General features: G+C 32.8%; 1 protein-coding gene across 1 annotated transcript; it reads left to right on the forward strand.

The window, feature by feature from the left end:
* Nucleotides 1–8,145: 8,145 nt before the first annotated feature.
* Nucleotides 8,146–14,432, forward strand: sloth2 (ubiquinol-cytochrome c reductase complex assembly factor 6 sloth 2). The gene is given in 5 exon segments (XM_076460536.1): nucleotides 8,146–8,313; nucleotides 11,113–11,206; nucleotides 13,625–13,678; nucleotides 13,680–13,733; nucleotides 14,315–14,432. Coding segments are annotated over 4 exon segments (201 nt in total). The 5' UTR covers nucleotides 8,146–8,313; nucleotides 11,113–11,191; the 3' UTR covers nucleotides 14,393–14,432.
* The last annotated feature ends 3,381 nt before the right edge of the window (nucleotides 14,433–17,813 follow it).

The following is a 17,813-nucleotide window of genomic DNA, read 5'->3' on the forward strand; positions in this document are numbered from 1 at the left end:
AATGGAAAAACGATATCAAGGCAACAGGAATCCGTCAATGCTTGCTGACTACTACTGGGGCCCGGCATGGCCAAGCGTGTTAAGGCGTGCGACTCGTAATCTGAGGGTCATGGGTTCGCATCCCCGTCACGCCAAACATGCTCGCCCTTTCAGCCGTGGGGGCGTTATAATGTGACGGTCAATCCCACTATTCGTTGGTAAAAGAGTAGCCCAAAAGTCGGCGGTGGGTGGTGATGACTAGCTGCCTTCCCTCTAGTCTTACACTGCTAAATTAGGGAGGGCTAGCACAGATAGCCCTCGAGTAGCTTTGTGCGAAATTCAAAAACAAACAAACAAGCAAACGAAAGACTACTATTGGACACTGCAACGTGATGCACCGGACATTGAATACAAACGAAAATCAGGAGCAAAACACTTTTAACTATGTTGAACTTAATAGCATATTAGAAACATAAACGCAATTAAATACGTTATTGCCGGTAAACGGTTAACTGTCTATTTCTCAGAGTTCCTACGTGATGAAGCAAAACCAAAACTATATTTGTGCATACCCACCAGGTACCTATCACAATCAGCAAAAACTTTTCAGGAAGCAAAACTCTTCAAACAAATTGTTGTACTTGTATGTAAGTTTGTTATTACAATACTACTCTTAGCTGTGGGAAAAAAAAAGTGTACTTAAGAATACCATACCTATGCCTTTTTCTACATTTTTGTATATGAGGCAAGACTTTTTCAATTCTTTTGAAGACTAGTTATGAGTGAATGTTTTATATTTTCACCTATTCTTAAGAGATATGGATAATTTTCAAGTTGCCAGCATAAATTAGTTTAGGAAAGAAGAAAACACTTGATATGATGGTAATAATGCTTAAATAAAATGTAATTTGATGCAATGTTTTAGATCCAAACCCATCTTCCGGATGTGTATGTTGAGTTATACACAGGACACCTTCGAATATTACTAAGAAAGATAACAGTATGAGAATATACGAAACATAGTACGAAGTGTGATATAACTCTACTGGCAAATCACTTGCTGTAGGTGTGTATATTTTATATGAAAACCACATTGAGCCATCTGTTGTATCCGCGGTGGGGAGTCTAACCCGTGATTTTAGCATTGTAAATCTGTACATTAACCACTGCCCCGCATGTGGTCCTATTGTTGTAAAGAAGTGATATAAGGGAAAGAGAAGCAGAAAGAAAAGGTATAAAGAAATATAAATCAGATATGTGAGGAGTAATAGTGTGAAAAGTCGGAAAATATTAAAAGCAGAGTGACAGAAAAGAAAGTTTTTCTTTAAACCAAGTGGAGAAAGTATATCTAAAATGTAAATAAGGTATTGCTCTCCACACTCATGTATGTAAGGTTCAGTTGTTGTAGTTCTTAGAACAAGACCGAGATGTAACATCTCGTTTTGTCGTCTGAAAAGTGTCTTGAAACTGGCAAGTCGAGATTTTAAATGTGTCGTCTGTATTCGCAAAATCTGTTATTGATTTAGCAACCTGTCTCACCAATGTGCAGCAGATAAGCTAGAAAGGTCACAAACAGTGCAACATATAGCAGATTTTTACAAACAAGTAAAAGTATTTCAATATAAAAACGACTTTTGGGAAATGTCGTTTCCAAACACCTGAAACGTTGAATCAAAATAAAGTTTTTCTACATTTTATTACCATCGTATCAAGTGTTATTTATCTTAAACTTTGTCCTGGATCTTCTGTAAATTACATATGTATATATAAGTATCTGTAAATATCAGTATAAATTAGTGTGTTTGTGTGTTTTTCTTACAGCAAACCCACATTGGGCTATCTGCTGAGTTCAGTATAAATTAGTTTGTCACACTTCCAAAATACATATAATTCAGTCATTACCATATAAAACAATTACAGATGGTAATCGTTTGCCTATTTTAATATATATGTTGAAAAACGTTGGGATAGATCATAAAGAAGCGATATACGATCAGTTGTGAACTTTGCAAAAAGAACATTATTAAATTATTAATTATGTCTAAAGAAGCGTTAGAGTTTCTGAATCTTTAGAAAGATACTTGACATTTTTTTAGTCATCCTTTGTTCTCACTCTTTCATCGTATTAAATATATATCAGTTATTTTAATACTGATCTTTTTTGTTGTTGATATTGTTGAGATAAAAAACCATATCCTATTTATAGTTGATACCTTCCCCGTAATTTGGCATAGAAGTTTGGAGTTTTATACATTTCTAATTAGACAATAATGGTGTTAATTAAACTGTTTTTTTATATTTTGTGATGAATATAACTGGTGTTGAAAAAATTGTTTCAATTTCTTTGGTATGTAAATTTGTACAATTCGTATATTGTTTATTGTTTCCAGTTCATTTTTAAACCCAAATAGTGTTTGTTTTCTTTATTCATAATAAATAAATATACTGCTAAAAATTAAAGGAACAATTACATATTTCAGTATATTTTTCTCATAACTAAATTTATGTATGAAAAACATATCCGTTCGTCTACTAGTGTATTTTTGAAGCTTGCGAGTGAAGTTAGAAGTAACTCAAACGAAACTCACCTCAATCAAGGAGAATACAACTCAAGGTACACCATACGATAAGTCTGTTACATGAAACTATGCATTCTTCATTAATTCTCGAAACATACAACAACATGGATCTTTTGCGGCTCGTTTTGTCAGCGTGTACCTTCATCTTGTGGACCCAAGCAGTCAGGCGCTTTCTGACAGAGAACGAGGTGGCCAGGGTGGTTCAGATGCTGGAGGATGGCCAGACCCAAAGGAGAGTGGCATAGCACGTCGGTGTGTCACTAAGCGTCATCAATCGACTTTGCTGATGTTATCAGGAGAATAAATCTTACGGCAGGAGACCAGGTCAAGGCCGTCATCGCTGCATAACAGCCAGAGAGGACCGATACATCGTGATTACCACTCTGCGGGACAGCTTAGCTACGGCTCGGTCACTGCAAAATAACCTTCAACATTCCACTAAAACCTGTGTGTCGACCCAAACAGTTCGCATTCGTCTGCACGAAGGACGCGTTAGGGCCAGACGACCTGCAAGGTGCGTTATTCTGACAGCGCGACACTGTGCAGCCAGGTTGGAGTTTGCTCGTCAACATCTGGACTGGGAACTTCGTCAATGGGCCACCGTGCTGTGAACAGACGAAAACAGGTTCATTGTGTCTCGTGATGATGGACGTGCGAGAGTGTGGAGATGCCAAGGAGAACGATTTTCCGCCTATAACATTGTGCAACTCGACGCTTATGGAGGAGGTTTTGTAATGGTCTGGGCAGGCATATGCTTGGGTGGCCGCACAGACTTACTCATAATCGACAAGGGCGCTCTGAACGCACCACGATATAGAGACGAAATTCTGGAACCCATTGTGAGGCCTTTTGCTGGTGGTGTCGGGGATGAGTTCATTGTCATGCAAGTTAACGCGCGAGTTCACGTCGCCAGACTGAGTATGGACTTCTTTGATGAGAAAGGAATAGAGACTTTTGAGTGACCCACCAGATCTCCAGATTTGAATACGATTGAACATTGTTTGGATGTGTTTTCGAGGCATGTTAGTGAACACCAGCACCTTCCTCAGAATGTACAGGAACTTCGACAATCCCTGGTAGACGAGTAGGCTGCCACACTCTAAGATAACATCAACTGATTTGAAGTGTGCCAGATCGGTGTCAAGAGTGTGTCACAGCCCGTGGAGGTCACACCAGATATTGAATGTTTCAAACATTTCTTGAATAAACGCATGTAAACTGTTTAACGTATTGTTTCATATGGGATATCAGTTTTGGTGATACTGGTCATTCTTAAACATTTTATTTTTCCATATTTTACTGTTCATCACACATTAAAAAATGGATACAGATGGAACTGAAACGAGGCAAATGATTTAGGAAAATAAAAATATTATCACATTTGGAACACTGAGATAAATTATATAAGAAAACGTACTTGTTCCTTTAACTTTTTTGAACAGTTTATATTAATTGAGAACAAATAAACAAAGGATAAATGTAAATGAAAATTTAAAAGGGTGTGTACGTGTTTTCTTATAGGAAAGCCACATTTGGTTATCTGTTAAGTCCACCAAGGGGAATCGAGTCTCTGATTTTAGCGTTGGAAATCTGTAGACTTACTGCTGTACTAGCGAAGTGCATTTAAAAGGAACGTAATAAATATCTCTGTCGTTTAACGTGATTTTTATCACAAATATCGGATTTATGATTTCGATGTTATTTTTTTTTCTTTGAGCATTTATGGTTGGCAGACAAAAATAGATAGACTTCTAATTTAAAATTTGTAGGAAAAAATTAAGAGTAATGTGAAAATATCAAATCAAATTTACAATCCAACGTGATACTTTTTTCATCTTGAAAGTTGAGTTGATTAGTTTTCAATACTACGTAGTTCGCAACCTTTCGGCGTTCAAAATGTAATACATAAATAAACTATGTTGGTAGAAAGTTTAAAATATTTAATAATATTTGCTGAGATTAAACAGAAGAGGGCGATAAGTGATTAATGAGTAAACTCTTGAGGTGTATTTTCAGCGCGGTTGTAATGAGGTAGGAATACTATATGGGCAACATTGTATATGATATGTAAACATATTTTCTCTTGACTTAAAGTTTAACTTGTCCAAATTTAGTAGAGTATCTTAAAGGTACAAAATAATTGGGATTATTTTATGGTTACCGTCTTGTTTCAATAGTTTCAGCTTAACCCTTTACTTTAACTTGTAGTTCAGGCTTTACGTATAACGTTAAGCTGACTAATTTAAATTATATATTATATAACACTAATAATACTACAGCTGTATCAGCTCTACAGCAAAAGTATATATTATCAATGCTACAGTTGCCTTATTTAGATTTCTGTGACGGCCTATTGTAAAGACAGTTTTCTTTCATATATCAAGAAATAAAAAAAAATTTAATAAAACATGTCCTTAATATAAATATAAACTTACGCATCAGAGATGGCAATGCTCTTGAGACAAAACGAGATAAGGAACAGTTGAACTTCAATATATAGATGTGACTACTAGTATTATTGAACTGTTATGCGATACCCAAATAAGAGACATTTTGAAATAAAATTAGACAACAATCTATTCCTGTAGTACACGAAAGAAATGCCTCAGAAAATAGCTTCTAGCAATGAAGTTGTTCATAAATTAAAAACGCATAGCACCATTTCTGTTTTATGAAGCCAGTTTACTGACAAAAGTCCCTACAATAATCTATTTGTGTATATGCTGTACATGTAATTTTCTCATATTGTTATTACTATATTACTGGTTGTAATATTTGTATGGTAATTTTAAAACTTTGTTTTTAAATTTGTATTTTCATATAAAATGTACATACTCCTATAGTAATAGTTGTGTTCCCTTAAAGGTGTATTATGGGTGCACCCCCATATGTGCATCATGGATATAATGTGAGTATAGGATGTTAGTTTTTTTCACCAGATACCATAATTAAAATGTCAGAAGAATGGTATCTCAATGCCAAATGTTTACTGTTTTGTTTTTATATTCAGAAACAAAACTTTAACCTTCTACTAGATCATCAGCATGCTGCCTAATCAAGAAATCTTCATTATTTAATTACTGTCTATTATCCTTTCACAGCAGTGTCACACAGGGCACATGTCACATGTCGACCTTCTTTCTTTATAGTCCATATTATGTGTATTTGCCTTGGTTACATATATATTGCACCCAAGGGAATCTCTATCTATCCTAATGTTTGTGCTGTATAGATCACATGACAACATATTTTCATAGAAGTTTTGTGTTTAAACCTGAGGTCTCACTCCTTTACTTTTGTTTATCAATGACAAATATAAAAAAAAAAGGATCAAAAGTGCTTTCATGTACATGAAAGATTGCTGCTTATTTAGATGGTGTTAACGATGTGAATTTGGTGTCCTTGGGATTTCGGAAAGCATTTGACAAGGTGTCACACATAAGGCTTGTGAAAAAGTTATTGTTGTAACTGCATGATATAATTTGATTCTTCATATCAAAAAACGGTTGGATGGTTGAAAGAAGAGATTGTTGTAAATGGCATACATTCTAACTGAATTAATGTTGTGAGTGAGATACCTCAGGGCTCAGTGTTAGGATATTTGCTCTTTTTCTTGATTTACATCAGTGATAAATATCAAGGAATGGTCAATAAATTGTTTAAATTTGTTAATAATTATTATGATCTTGATTGTTGCTGTCTGTGATGTGAATGTTTGAGATTTACAGAAGGATTTGGGTTATTTGATGAATAACTGACAGATGAATTTTAATTGCACTAAAAGGTGTAAATCAATGCAAGTGTGTTATTGTAATGTAAATAATAATTTTGATAGAAATAACCATAACAGTGATATACAATAAATGGATCTTGGTGTTTTGGTTGATAACTATTTTAATTCAAGCAGTATGCTGCTTCTAGTGGTAGAGTAAATAACATTTTGGTTTGCATTTACAGAAATATTGTACATGAGTATAAACTGGTTATAATTCAATTGTATCATTGGTTAGACCTCATTTCAGTTATGGGCTCCTTATTTTACGAATGTCTGGTGGGACAGCAGTAAGTTTATAGATTTACATCATCAAAATCTGGAGTTTGATTAACTCCATTGAAGACAGCATATTTTCCATGGTTTTGTCTTCACAAAATGAAAAGCCTTATCTTAAGAAGGATATAGAACTATTGGAAAGAGTTCAAAGTATAGATACTTGGATGACACCTGTGATGGAAAGATTGCCATATGAAGACAATTTAAGATTTAAAAATTGTTTTCTCTTAAAGAAGAGTTAGAAGGGACCTGATTAAGTTATTTAAAATTATTGAGGGAATTGATAGTGTTAATGCATTCAACCTTTTGTATACTTAATGGTGAAAATGGAAGGACAGGGGGAAGACAAATTACATTTTCACAAAATTGGAATCATCTTCAGCTAAGGCGGTTTTATTTTTCTGTCCAAGAGAATGATAATTGGAACAGGTTACCATCAGGTGTTGGATGAAGTATATTTAAGGGAGTTTAAGGGAAGTGGGATAAGTAATTAAATGATAAAAGCTGGCTTTAATTTTTTTTTTAAAGTATAGTAGATAGGATAGCAGTCAGTAGACCAACAGATCTCTCTTTGTCCTTAAATACTACATTGTCATCATTCCAGAAATATCAAAGCAAAAACTGTTAATAAAGCCCCAAATGTTTCTTAAATTTTGAATAGTGGATGCCTGTAAAGTGTTCATTGCTTCTCTGTATATCAAGATGAATAAATTAGGTAATATGAATACATTTTGAGTGCTATTAAAGATGACAGAATGCAACATCACAAAACAAAGGATTCTGCAATAAGATAAAAACTGTTTTATTGGCTTTGATACTATATAAGAAAAACATAACATTATAACATAATGAAGTGCAGTCTATTCGTAGGAATATTCAACTGATTACAGTTACCTCATCAAGAGTCTGAAGGTAAAATAAGCCAATATGGAGACTAGTCATCTTCAGTTTGTTTTCTGTTGACTTCCTCCAGGTGGTTTGTAGAAAGGTTGCATAATTGTGGAAAGGAAGCAGCAGTATAATTAGGTTAAATTTGTGAGTGGTTACTACTTTTGGGTGGAAAGTTATCAGTGCTGATTTTAAAAAAAATTACGTCTTGAAAATGTTAAGCTAGAAATCGAAACAGTAAAGTGTAAAAAACAAAAACAAGCAAAAACGTTTTTTTTTAATGTTTTGTCTCTTGGTATTTTGTCTTGCCTCAAAATCCTTCTGAGTAGATGCACAAAAGTATAATATTTAAAAGTATCAATTTTCTTCACTTTTTGTGGCCCCCTTACAACCCTGAGCTCAAATTCTCAGCAGGTTTCCACTTTGCTTCATATATGCTCAACTACTACTGCCTAAATTAATATTATACATTACCCTCTGATAGTGTATAGGCACCACTTTGGTCTGCCAAGAAAAAAAACATTCAGGTGCATCTTGAACAAAACTGTTTGCAAATCACTGAGGTAGACCTAGTACTACATGCTGTTGAAAACACACGATTGTTAATTACTATTGATAATTTGAAGTAATAAGTTGTCTGTGTTTAACAGATCTTTTCCCTCATGAGGATTCATATTCCATATTTGAAGAGCATCTTGGACTGGCTGCCTGGTAAAAGAAGATTTGGATTTTATCGTTTCCTTCCATTTTTTTTCTTTTTAGGAGCTGCACTTGAATATTCTATGATACACTGGCATGTTGGAGAAGTGAATTTTTGTAAGTATAAATAATGTCATTTATAAATCTGTGATGACGAGAAAACCCATTTGTAGAGAAAATTATATATTTAAAAACGGCTGATATGGGTAGAGAAAACACTAATAGAGGAGTGAACAACGTTTCAACCTTCTTCGGTCATCATCAGGTTCACAAAGAAAGAAAGGGATACTGACCAGTAGCTAAACACATGTTTGAAGGCAGTTGTGTAATTGAGTGTAGGAATGTAGAAGGCGTGTTTAGATGTTGAATATATAATTTTATTTATTTTATTATATTAATATAGGTATAAAGGCGTTCCTATATATTGGTTTATTTTGGGTTTAAGTTGTTGTATAAGTAAGGCTTCTTTAATTTTGTGTTTGTTTATGTTGGATTCTTTATTTAGTATTTGAGTGTTTTCTATGGTTATGTTGTGTTTATTTGATTTGCAGTGTTCGAAAACATGTGAAGGTGACTTTTTGTGTTCTTTGAATCTGGTTTCCATTTCTCTACTTAGTTCTTCAATATAGAAGTCGTGGCAGTTATCACTTTGTATTTTATAAATAATGTTGGTGTGGTGTTTGTCAGTGTAGTTTTTACATAATATAGACCTTAGTTTTGTGCCTGGTTTTTGAATAAATTTGATATTAAGTGGGATGCCATATTTTGTTGCTAATTTTTACCAAATATTGGTTACTTTTATGTTAATGTCAGGTATATATATGATATGCAGCAGTATATGGTTTCATAATTTTTTGATTCGTGAGATATATTTACTTTTGTTGGTTGATTTTGCTTTTTGTCTAGGTGTGTGCGTATAATGTTTTCTACGGTTTGTGGAGGAAACTTGTTGATGTTGATGAAGTATTGTTTTATTTTGTGTAATTTATCATTAATTTTATCTGGTGAGTAGAGTTTTATGGCTGTGTTTATTTGGTTTCTTAGTATGTTGAGTTTTTGTTTCGTTTAGAACTGTATATCCGAGACCCTAACCCATCAACAGACATTCCCAGCAACTAATTAACAACCCTCATAGAATTCACCACGATGCAGACAAACTTCATGTTCAACAACCACAACTATATACAAACAAATGGCCCAAGCATGGGCAACATCAGTATCACTAGTTCTAGCCAATATTTTTATGACACAAGTTGAAACACAAATAATTAACACAGCATTACATCCACCACTATACTGGTACACGATTGCAGGATTCAGATCTACAGAACACATACTTAATTTTTTCAATCACATTAACTCTATACATCTCAACATTAACTTCACATGTGAACATGAAGAAAGCAAATATCATTTCTTAACCTCAAAATTACAAGAACTGATACACAATTTAAAACAGAAATCCACCAAAAAATCACCCATACTGGACTATACATTCCTTGGGACTCAGCACATGAAACAAAACAAAAACTCAACATACTAAGAAACCAAATAAACACAGCCATAAAACTATGCTCACCAGATAAAATTAACGATGAATTAGACAAAATAAAACAACACTTCTTCAACATCAGTAAGTTTCCTCTACAAACCCTAAAAAACATTATACGCACACACCTAGACAGAAAGCAAAATCAACCAACAAAAGTCAATATACCTCACAAATAAAAAAAATCATGAAACCATATACTGCTGCATACCATATATTCCCGACATCAGCAGAAAAATAACCAACATTTGGCAAAAACTATTAACAAAATGACATTCCAGTTAATACCAAATTTATTCAAAAACCAGGCACAAAACTGAGGTCTATACTATGTAAAAACTACACTGACAAACACCACATCAACATTATTTATAAAATACAATGTGATAACTGCCACGACATATATTGGAGAAACAAGTAGAAAAATGGAAACCAGATTCAAAGAACATAAAAAGTCACCTTCACATGTTTTCGAACACTGCAAATCCAATAAACACAACATAACCATAGAAAACACCCAAATACAAAGTGAAGAAAAAACATAAACAAATTCAAAATTAAAGAAGCCTTACTTATACAACAACTCAAGCTCAAAATAAACCAATACAAAGGAACATCTTTGTACCTATATTAATAAATATAATCGAACATCTTAGCACGCCCTCTACATTCCTACACTCAATTACACAACCGCCTTCAAACATGTGGTCAGTACCAGTCAGTATCCCTTTCTTTCTTTGTTAACCTGATGATGACCGAAGAAGGTCGAAATGTTGTTTGCTCCTCTATTAGTGCTTTCTCTATCCATACCAGTCATTTTTAAATATATAATTTATTTATAAATGTTTCAACTCATAAACTCATACTTAATGTTATTGTGTATGAACTGGACAACATTAGCTCCCATATTGTGACCATTACTATAAACATTTGTTTTTGATTAGTCAGATTTATATAAAACTTTGATGATTTGCAGTTTTTCTATTATCAATTGTTGAAATTAATCTTTTTGTAACAATAAATACTTTTTTATTTACAAACAGAATAACAAGTATTTATATTCTTATTTATAAACATGTACACTATGATATATATTGTTTATTATTGTGATATTTCACAATAGCACCATTAATTTAAGTGATGACAGCTAATGGAAGGCATTTATAATCAGCTGAGGTCTTGGATCGTTGCAGGTCACACACTGTATAATGTTTGTATTTACAATGTGAGGAGATAGAATTATTTTATGTGTTTTTTTATAATAATGGTTATGGCATCTTAATCAAAACTTTAAAAGGTTAATATTTTTAGGCTTGTCTTTCAAACCTTTTAGCACTGAGAACATTGATGGTTTTATTTTTGACTAGATAAAACTTACAAAAGGAAGCAAGCAGCTGAAATAGCAACTGAGGAGCTAAGAAAAGAAAAAACTGAAATTCCCTCCATATGAACTTTAGTATTGTAAGTCTGAAGATAAGAACTGTTTTCTGGCTTTTCTTTTAAATTTTTTAGTGATATGTTGCTGAAGAAAGAATGGAGAAGTATCCATATTTAGAGAAACATAAGAAGGGTTATAAGAAGCTTATCTCTAAAACTTAAGTATCATAAAATATTGAATGTTGAATCATAAATTTTCCAATATTGTGTGTAGTTAAAGATTTCATGAGTTAACAGGGGATTTATATAGCATGGATTCAAATGTCTTCTTAATTAATAAGGGATTTGTATTATGTGGAGTTAAATTATTCCTCAGTTTGTAGGGGGATTTTCATAGTATGTAACAAAATAACATCTAAATTAATGAGGGCTTTATGTGAGTCACATACTTTCTCAGCTATTGGAATGTTGGGGTTTTTTGTAGTGTAGTCAAACAGCGTCTCAATTAATAGGAGATTTATAGCAGAGAGTCGTTAATTTTCTCAGTTAAGGGGGATTTATGTGCTATAAAGCTGAGCAGTTAACTCAGTTAGTTTGTTACCTGAGGTTACAAAAGTAATTAGTTAATCAAAATTAGTTTCCTAATTTTTTGTTGTTGAAAATACCAACACTCAAAAGCTGCCTGAGAATAATGTGTTAGTTGTAGGTAATTATCTGGCTTTGTGTAATCAGTTGATGATTCACTGAGTAGTTAATCATGCTAATTATCTCGCTGTATTAATTAGCATGGAGTTGGATACTTTCTAAGTAATGTTAGTTACTTCTCTAATCCAACTGCCAGGATTCTATTGCCTCTTGAATCATCATGATATACTGTATAGTAACAAAATTGACTTACTAAAATTTCCAACCTGTCTTCTATGTTGTACTTTTGGTAAGTTTCAACTTATATTAATAAAATAAGTACACTGTTGAAAAGATAAACTTTACTTAACAATCGACTGTAATTGTGTTTTTAACAGTTAACTAGATTTTTGTAACAGAATGGTCTCCCACTGGTAAAGTGGTAAGTCTACTGATTTGCAATGCTAAAATCAGGGGTTTGATTCCCCTTGGTGGACTCAGCAGATAGCCCGATGTGGCTTTGCTATAAGAAACACACACTCTATAATAGAATAATTTGATAATGCAATGTAAGTTGTGTGTAAATAACGTTATGTAATGAAGAATTGAATATTTTGATATTTTAATAGAATTGTATAAATAAATCCCTGTTTATTGAAAATTGAGCTTTTAATATTTTATTATGCTTTCTATGATTTTTAAAGGTTATAATTAAACGTATTATTTTGATGAAATAATTTTTTTTTAAATCAGGAAAACCGTTAAGTGTGACCACTTCTAAAACTCTTTAGACAGTGTTAATCTATGGATTTACAATTCTGACATCTGGGGGTCAGTTTACCATATTGGACAGTGCAGATAACCCATTGTGGCTTTGCTATAAAAACAAACAGTTAGACAAACTTAACTCTAAACTTTGTCAAACATCTGAAGGGATTCCTCAAAAATGTTTTACTTTGACAAAGCTGACATAGGAAAAGTATTAGATATCTATTTTTTGTGTTAGAATAAAAAATTTCAATGGATAGAGAACATGACCCAATTAGCTGAAACTTTGCTGCTTTTGTTTATATGATAAAATTGTTCATCTTATCGTGGGATTAACTGGAAATTTGTTTAGAGCAAGGCATAGTTGCTTTGGATAATTTGGTCACAGAGAGAGAGAAAGACTGGTTGATAACCAAGTAAAGAAAGTTGTAATATTTGATTTGTGATGAATATAAACTACTTAGTTTGGTAACAAGAATTCATATGTTATCTAAAGGATAACAAAGTGGAAATTTTTTGACAAGGTGAAGCAACTAATATATTTAACAAAAGTGTGAAGTTGTTGTATGCACCCAAGGCTCTTCAAGTTATTTAGCTTGCTGAAAAAAAGTGGATACATTCATAGTTACAATAATAATTAATAAAACAAATTCCAGCTCTGGACTTGCATTGGATTGTTGACATTTCTTTAAGAACTAGTCAGTAAATTTCTTGTAGGCTAAATTTGATGATGAGACATCCACTTTTTATAATCTTGTCAAAATGTTGTGCACTTGTGATAAAGTTTTTGCCTGTTCAAGCCATCTTCTTACTTTTATTTCCTAGTTGTTTATTCAATTAGCCAATACTTTTCATATAGTAAGACTGAAACTATGTGTAGTTTACTATAGTAAAACAAATATCAAACCAGTAAGTAGGAGTTCTTACAGTTCTATCCCTTGATAGGAACTTGATGAATAGTTCATGTTTTGTGAAAGATTAACATACTTTATTGTGTAACTTTTGTTTTCTCATGTTTCAATTCTGTCACATTTCAACTATACAATTATCAACAATCTGACCAAGTATTCATAAGAAATTATTTTTTTATAATATAATTGTTTCTTATAGATGCCAGCAGGGTTAACATGGTCAAAATACTTGAAGTATACAGGATCAGCTTTCCTTTGCAATGGTTGCAGGTGCTCAGGTGGTTCATATGATTTACAGACCTTTAGATGTGAGTGCTTTGAACACCCTGTTCTTTTTCTTGCCACCTACATCATACCAGGAAGATAACAATGTTAAATATGAATTTGCACTGAAGTCTATTTACTTTATGAACTTGTGATAAACCAACTTAAGTGTGCACAAATATACACAGTTGGTGGTGTTTTGATGTGATAACGAAAGATTATACGTTGTGATGTGTAACCAAATGTTATATTATACAACTTAGTGATAAAAGCTGGTCATATGCTTATTTGTTAAAAGATTCAGAATGTTTGTCATTTATTGTTATAATATAATGTGTAGGGACAACAAAAGACCAACTGGCCTATATTGGCTATTCCATTCCATAAACTAAATAAGTTTTTGTGTAATCTATCCTCATACATCATTCCAGTATTTCTCTATGGTATAAAAACTTGAATGAAGGAATTATATATAATACAGGATGATTAAGGCTTTTCAGATTTGTATTATTGTGGATATTTAAAATGTAATTATATCTATATATCAAACTGTTAATATTCTGTTGAAATTGTTTAATTTTCATATCAAAATGTACACTTATGTACTCTTTGTTAATTATTTCAGGACCTAGAGAAACTGATAGAAGAGGAAAAACAAAGACAAAGAGAAGAGAATAGTAAAAATGGTGTAATTAGAAAATAGATATCAGTAGTCATTCAAGGAAATAAATATTCATATTATTTTCTGCTGTGTGTTTATTTAACACTGTAGAGGAAACATAGAAAGAGGAAAACGGATCTTGTTACCATTTTAATGTATTTATGTTTATCTTCATATTGCAACCTCTTGGCATCATGAACAAGATTAATGAAATTGTTCTTTGATATATTGTTCAGGCAGAATATTCATGATGAAACTTTGTAGAATGGACGACAACTGTTTGTTGTGGAGACACAACATCATTTGAAACGTTGTCCTCTACACTTGTATTTCCACAACAGGCAACTGTTGTCCATTCTACAAAGTTTCAACAATGAAATTGTTAATGATATGCTATTGGTTGTCAAATTCATCAAGTGTAGACTCTGTTTAAAAATAGTAGTTTTAAAAGTTGTGCTAAGATTCGGTCAAAGAATCTTTTATTTATATAGTTTGTTCTTCGATGAAAGTTAGAGTGGTTATATATACCAGTACTCCCCAGTGGCACAGCAATAAGTCTGTGAACTCACACACTAGAAACTGGGTTTTGATACTCGTGGTGGGCAGAGCACGGATAGCCTGTTGCATAGCTTAACTTTAAACAGATACATTCCAACAGGAAAAATATATGAGGTAAAGTAATAAAAACATGTTAAAGTGAATAGGATTTCTTTGTTTTCTCTGAGAGTAGAATTTTGAGAAAGAGGGCCAAGATGATCAAAATTTAAACAAAAATAGGTTTGTCTAACTGGCTGAGGAGAAGGGAGAATATAATACTGATTCTGAGCATGTTTGTTATAAAGCTTTCTGGACAAATGTGCAGAGAAGTAATAGATAAATTAGGGCTAATGTTTAATTATTTGGTTTGATAGTTGAGGATATGGTAGATAGATAGTTCAGTACCAGATAAAGATTTTTTTCTTTGTTATACCTATTGAGGACTAAAAAGGAATAACAAGTCTTAGGAACTATTAAGAAGGAGCAGACACAGGGTCTTGTCAAAGGATTTAAGATAAAAACTGTAAAGTTTTTAATTCTATTTCTAATTTGAAATTAACTGACGATGTAGCAGGAATTTATGTTAGAAAGCCTATGTATTGTTTTTGGTGCAGTAGGTTCAAACTTCAGTAAGTCTTTACAAGGAATAAAATATATTTAATTGGTTGATATGAAATTTTATGATAAAACTTTTACTGGCTTCATTAGGGAATGTTTAAATTTGTACGGAGGAGCGGAACTTGTCAGCTGGCCTGATTTAATCAGGATTTTAAAATGTTCAGGCAGCAGCTGAAGGGAGTAATTGAAGCAAGTTTTTTCTTCACTAATGCTAGAAATTTGTGTATTAGGTTTATTTATAGAGATTGTTGCCAGTTTTGATTATAGTTGTGTAGAAGTACTTAATGTGGGCATTCTCAAGTGGGTAAATCTTGGGGAAAGTGTTGGCATTGTTTTTATTGTGAAATCAAATTACTAGTTAATAATATAGGAACATGATATACAGCTGAATGTTACTAGGATTTTAAATCAATCTTGTGGGTATTGGGAGCTTCAGTTTTACAGATACTTGCTAAAGTAGTTTCCTATGTTTTGGAAAGGCTGTGGAAAGCTTGTTTCTCTATGAGTAAGCCCATTTCGAAGATACTGTATTTAGATGTACCATTGATTTAAAGAGGATATGGTTATATATGTCATTTTTGAGGTCAAGGTCATCACCATAAGCATTATTGTTCTTATCTTTAAACCTCAGAGATGAAATATAGGTTTAAGAAAGGGAAAATACTTTATTTAAAAAAACAAATATGTTTTAATGTATATACGAGGAACAATTGCTCATTCCAATCAAGTGTAAGAATGCCAGAGAATTCTTGAAAATCTTCAGGTTTGCTCTGTTTAGTATTGCTCGTTGATAATTTATTTGTTGATATTAATGACCCAATGTTAACATGTTTCAAAATGAGAATGAGGAAGGAATGGTTTATATTATCTTCTTACAATTAAATGTTGGAAATTGTTAAATTTTTCTACCTTTCCCTGAAGTGCTTTCTGGATTTGACGCATCTTTTCTAGATATAAGACCAATAATTATGTAAAAAGATAAAATGGGCCAGAATTTCAGTCATATTTTATGTAGCTGTGTAAAATTTGTCAAATACATCAAAACAGGCACATTTATCAGCAATTATTGTTTTTCAATATGGAGGGATTTTATCAGCGCCATCTGGTGAACAGCAGCATTTATTACTGGTGGAGGATTTTGGTACATTAGCTGTTCTATAAAATAACAAGCATAGCTTAGACATCTATAATACTTTTGTTTTCAGTTTTGTGGTAGGTTAAGAATTTGAATTTGATTAGAACAACATTTTATTCTTACAGAAAAATACATTTGAGCATCATGAAAATATAGTATTCCTTTGTGTTGAGGCTACATAAAATAAACATTAAACTGTACCTCACAGCAACCTTTATTGAAATATGCATTTTGTATCTTTTCAGTTCACAGAACAAATGAGGGGCTTATTGAAAAGAAAACATACCACAAATGGAAGAGTAAATTACCACTATTGTTTTACCTGAATTCTTGATCACTTATTCAACGAGGATTAAACATTTATACAACTGTACATGTACTTCGCAAAAATGTTTGGAATCACACTATTACTTCAAGATGTAGAGATCTTCACAGTTCCTTTGGTAGTTTTTCTGTGATGGAAGCAATTCTCCAGAGAACTACAAAGTTAACTGACATTGTATGCAAGGTACTTAAGAGAAATATGCAAAAACGGCTCGTTTGGGTTGAGAAAATATTTTACATAGAAGAGCGAACAACGTTTCGACCTTCATTGGTCATCGTTAGGTTAACAAAGAAAGTTATATATCCCTCTTTACAGAAGTTCCAACCACTGAAGCCTGCAAGATACCCTTAGAACTCTATATCCGAGACCCTAACCCAACTTTTGACATTTCCAGCAACCAATTAGCAACTCGTAGAATTCACCACGATAAAGACAAACTTCATGTTCAACAACCACAACTATATACAAACAAATGGCCTAAGCATGGGCAACCCAGTATCACCAGTTCTAGCCAATATTTTTGTGACACAAGTTGAAACACAAGCAATTAACACAGCATTACATCCACCACTATACTGGTTCAGATATGTAGATGACACGGTTGCGGGATTCAAATCTACAGAACACATACCTAATTTTTTCAATCATATTAACTCTATACATCCCAACATTAACTTCACATGTGAACAGGAAGAAAGCAATCAAATATCATTTCTTAACCTCAAAATTATAAGAACCGACACACAATTCAAAACAGAGATCCAACGAAAAAATCACCCATACTGGACTATACATTCCATGGGACTCAGCACATGAAACAAAACAAAAACTCAACATACTGAGAAACC

The sequence above is a fragment of the Tachypleus tridentatus genome, chromosome 10, assembly GCF_004210375.1.
Source record: "Tachypleus tridentatus isolate NWPU-2018 chromosome 10, ASM421037v1, whole genome shotgun sequence".
NCBI lineage: Eukaryota > Metazoa > Arthropoda > Merostomata > Xiphosura > Limulidae > Tachypleus > Tachypleus tridentatus.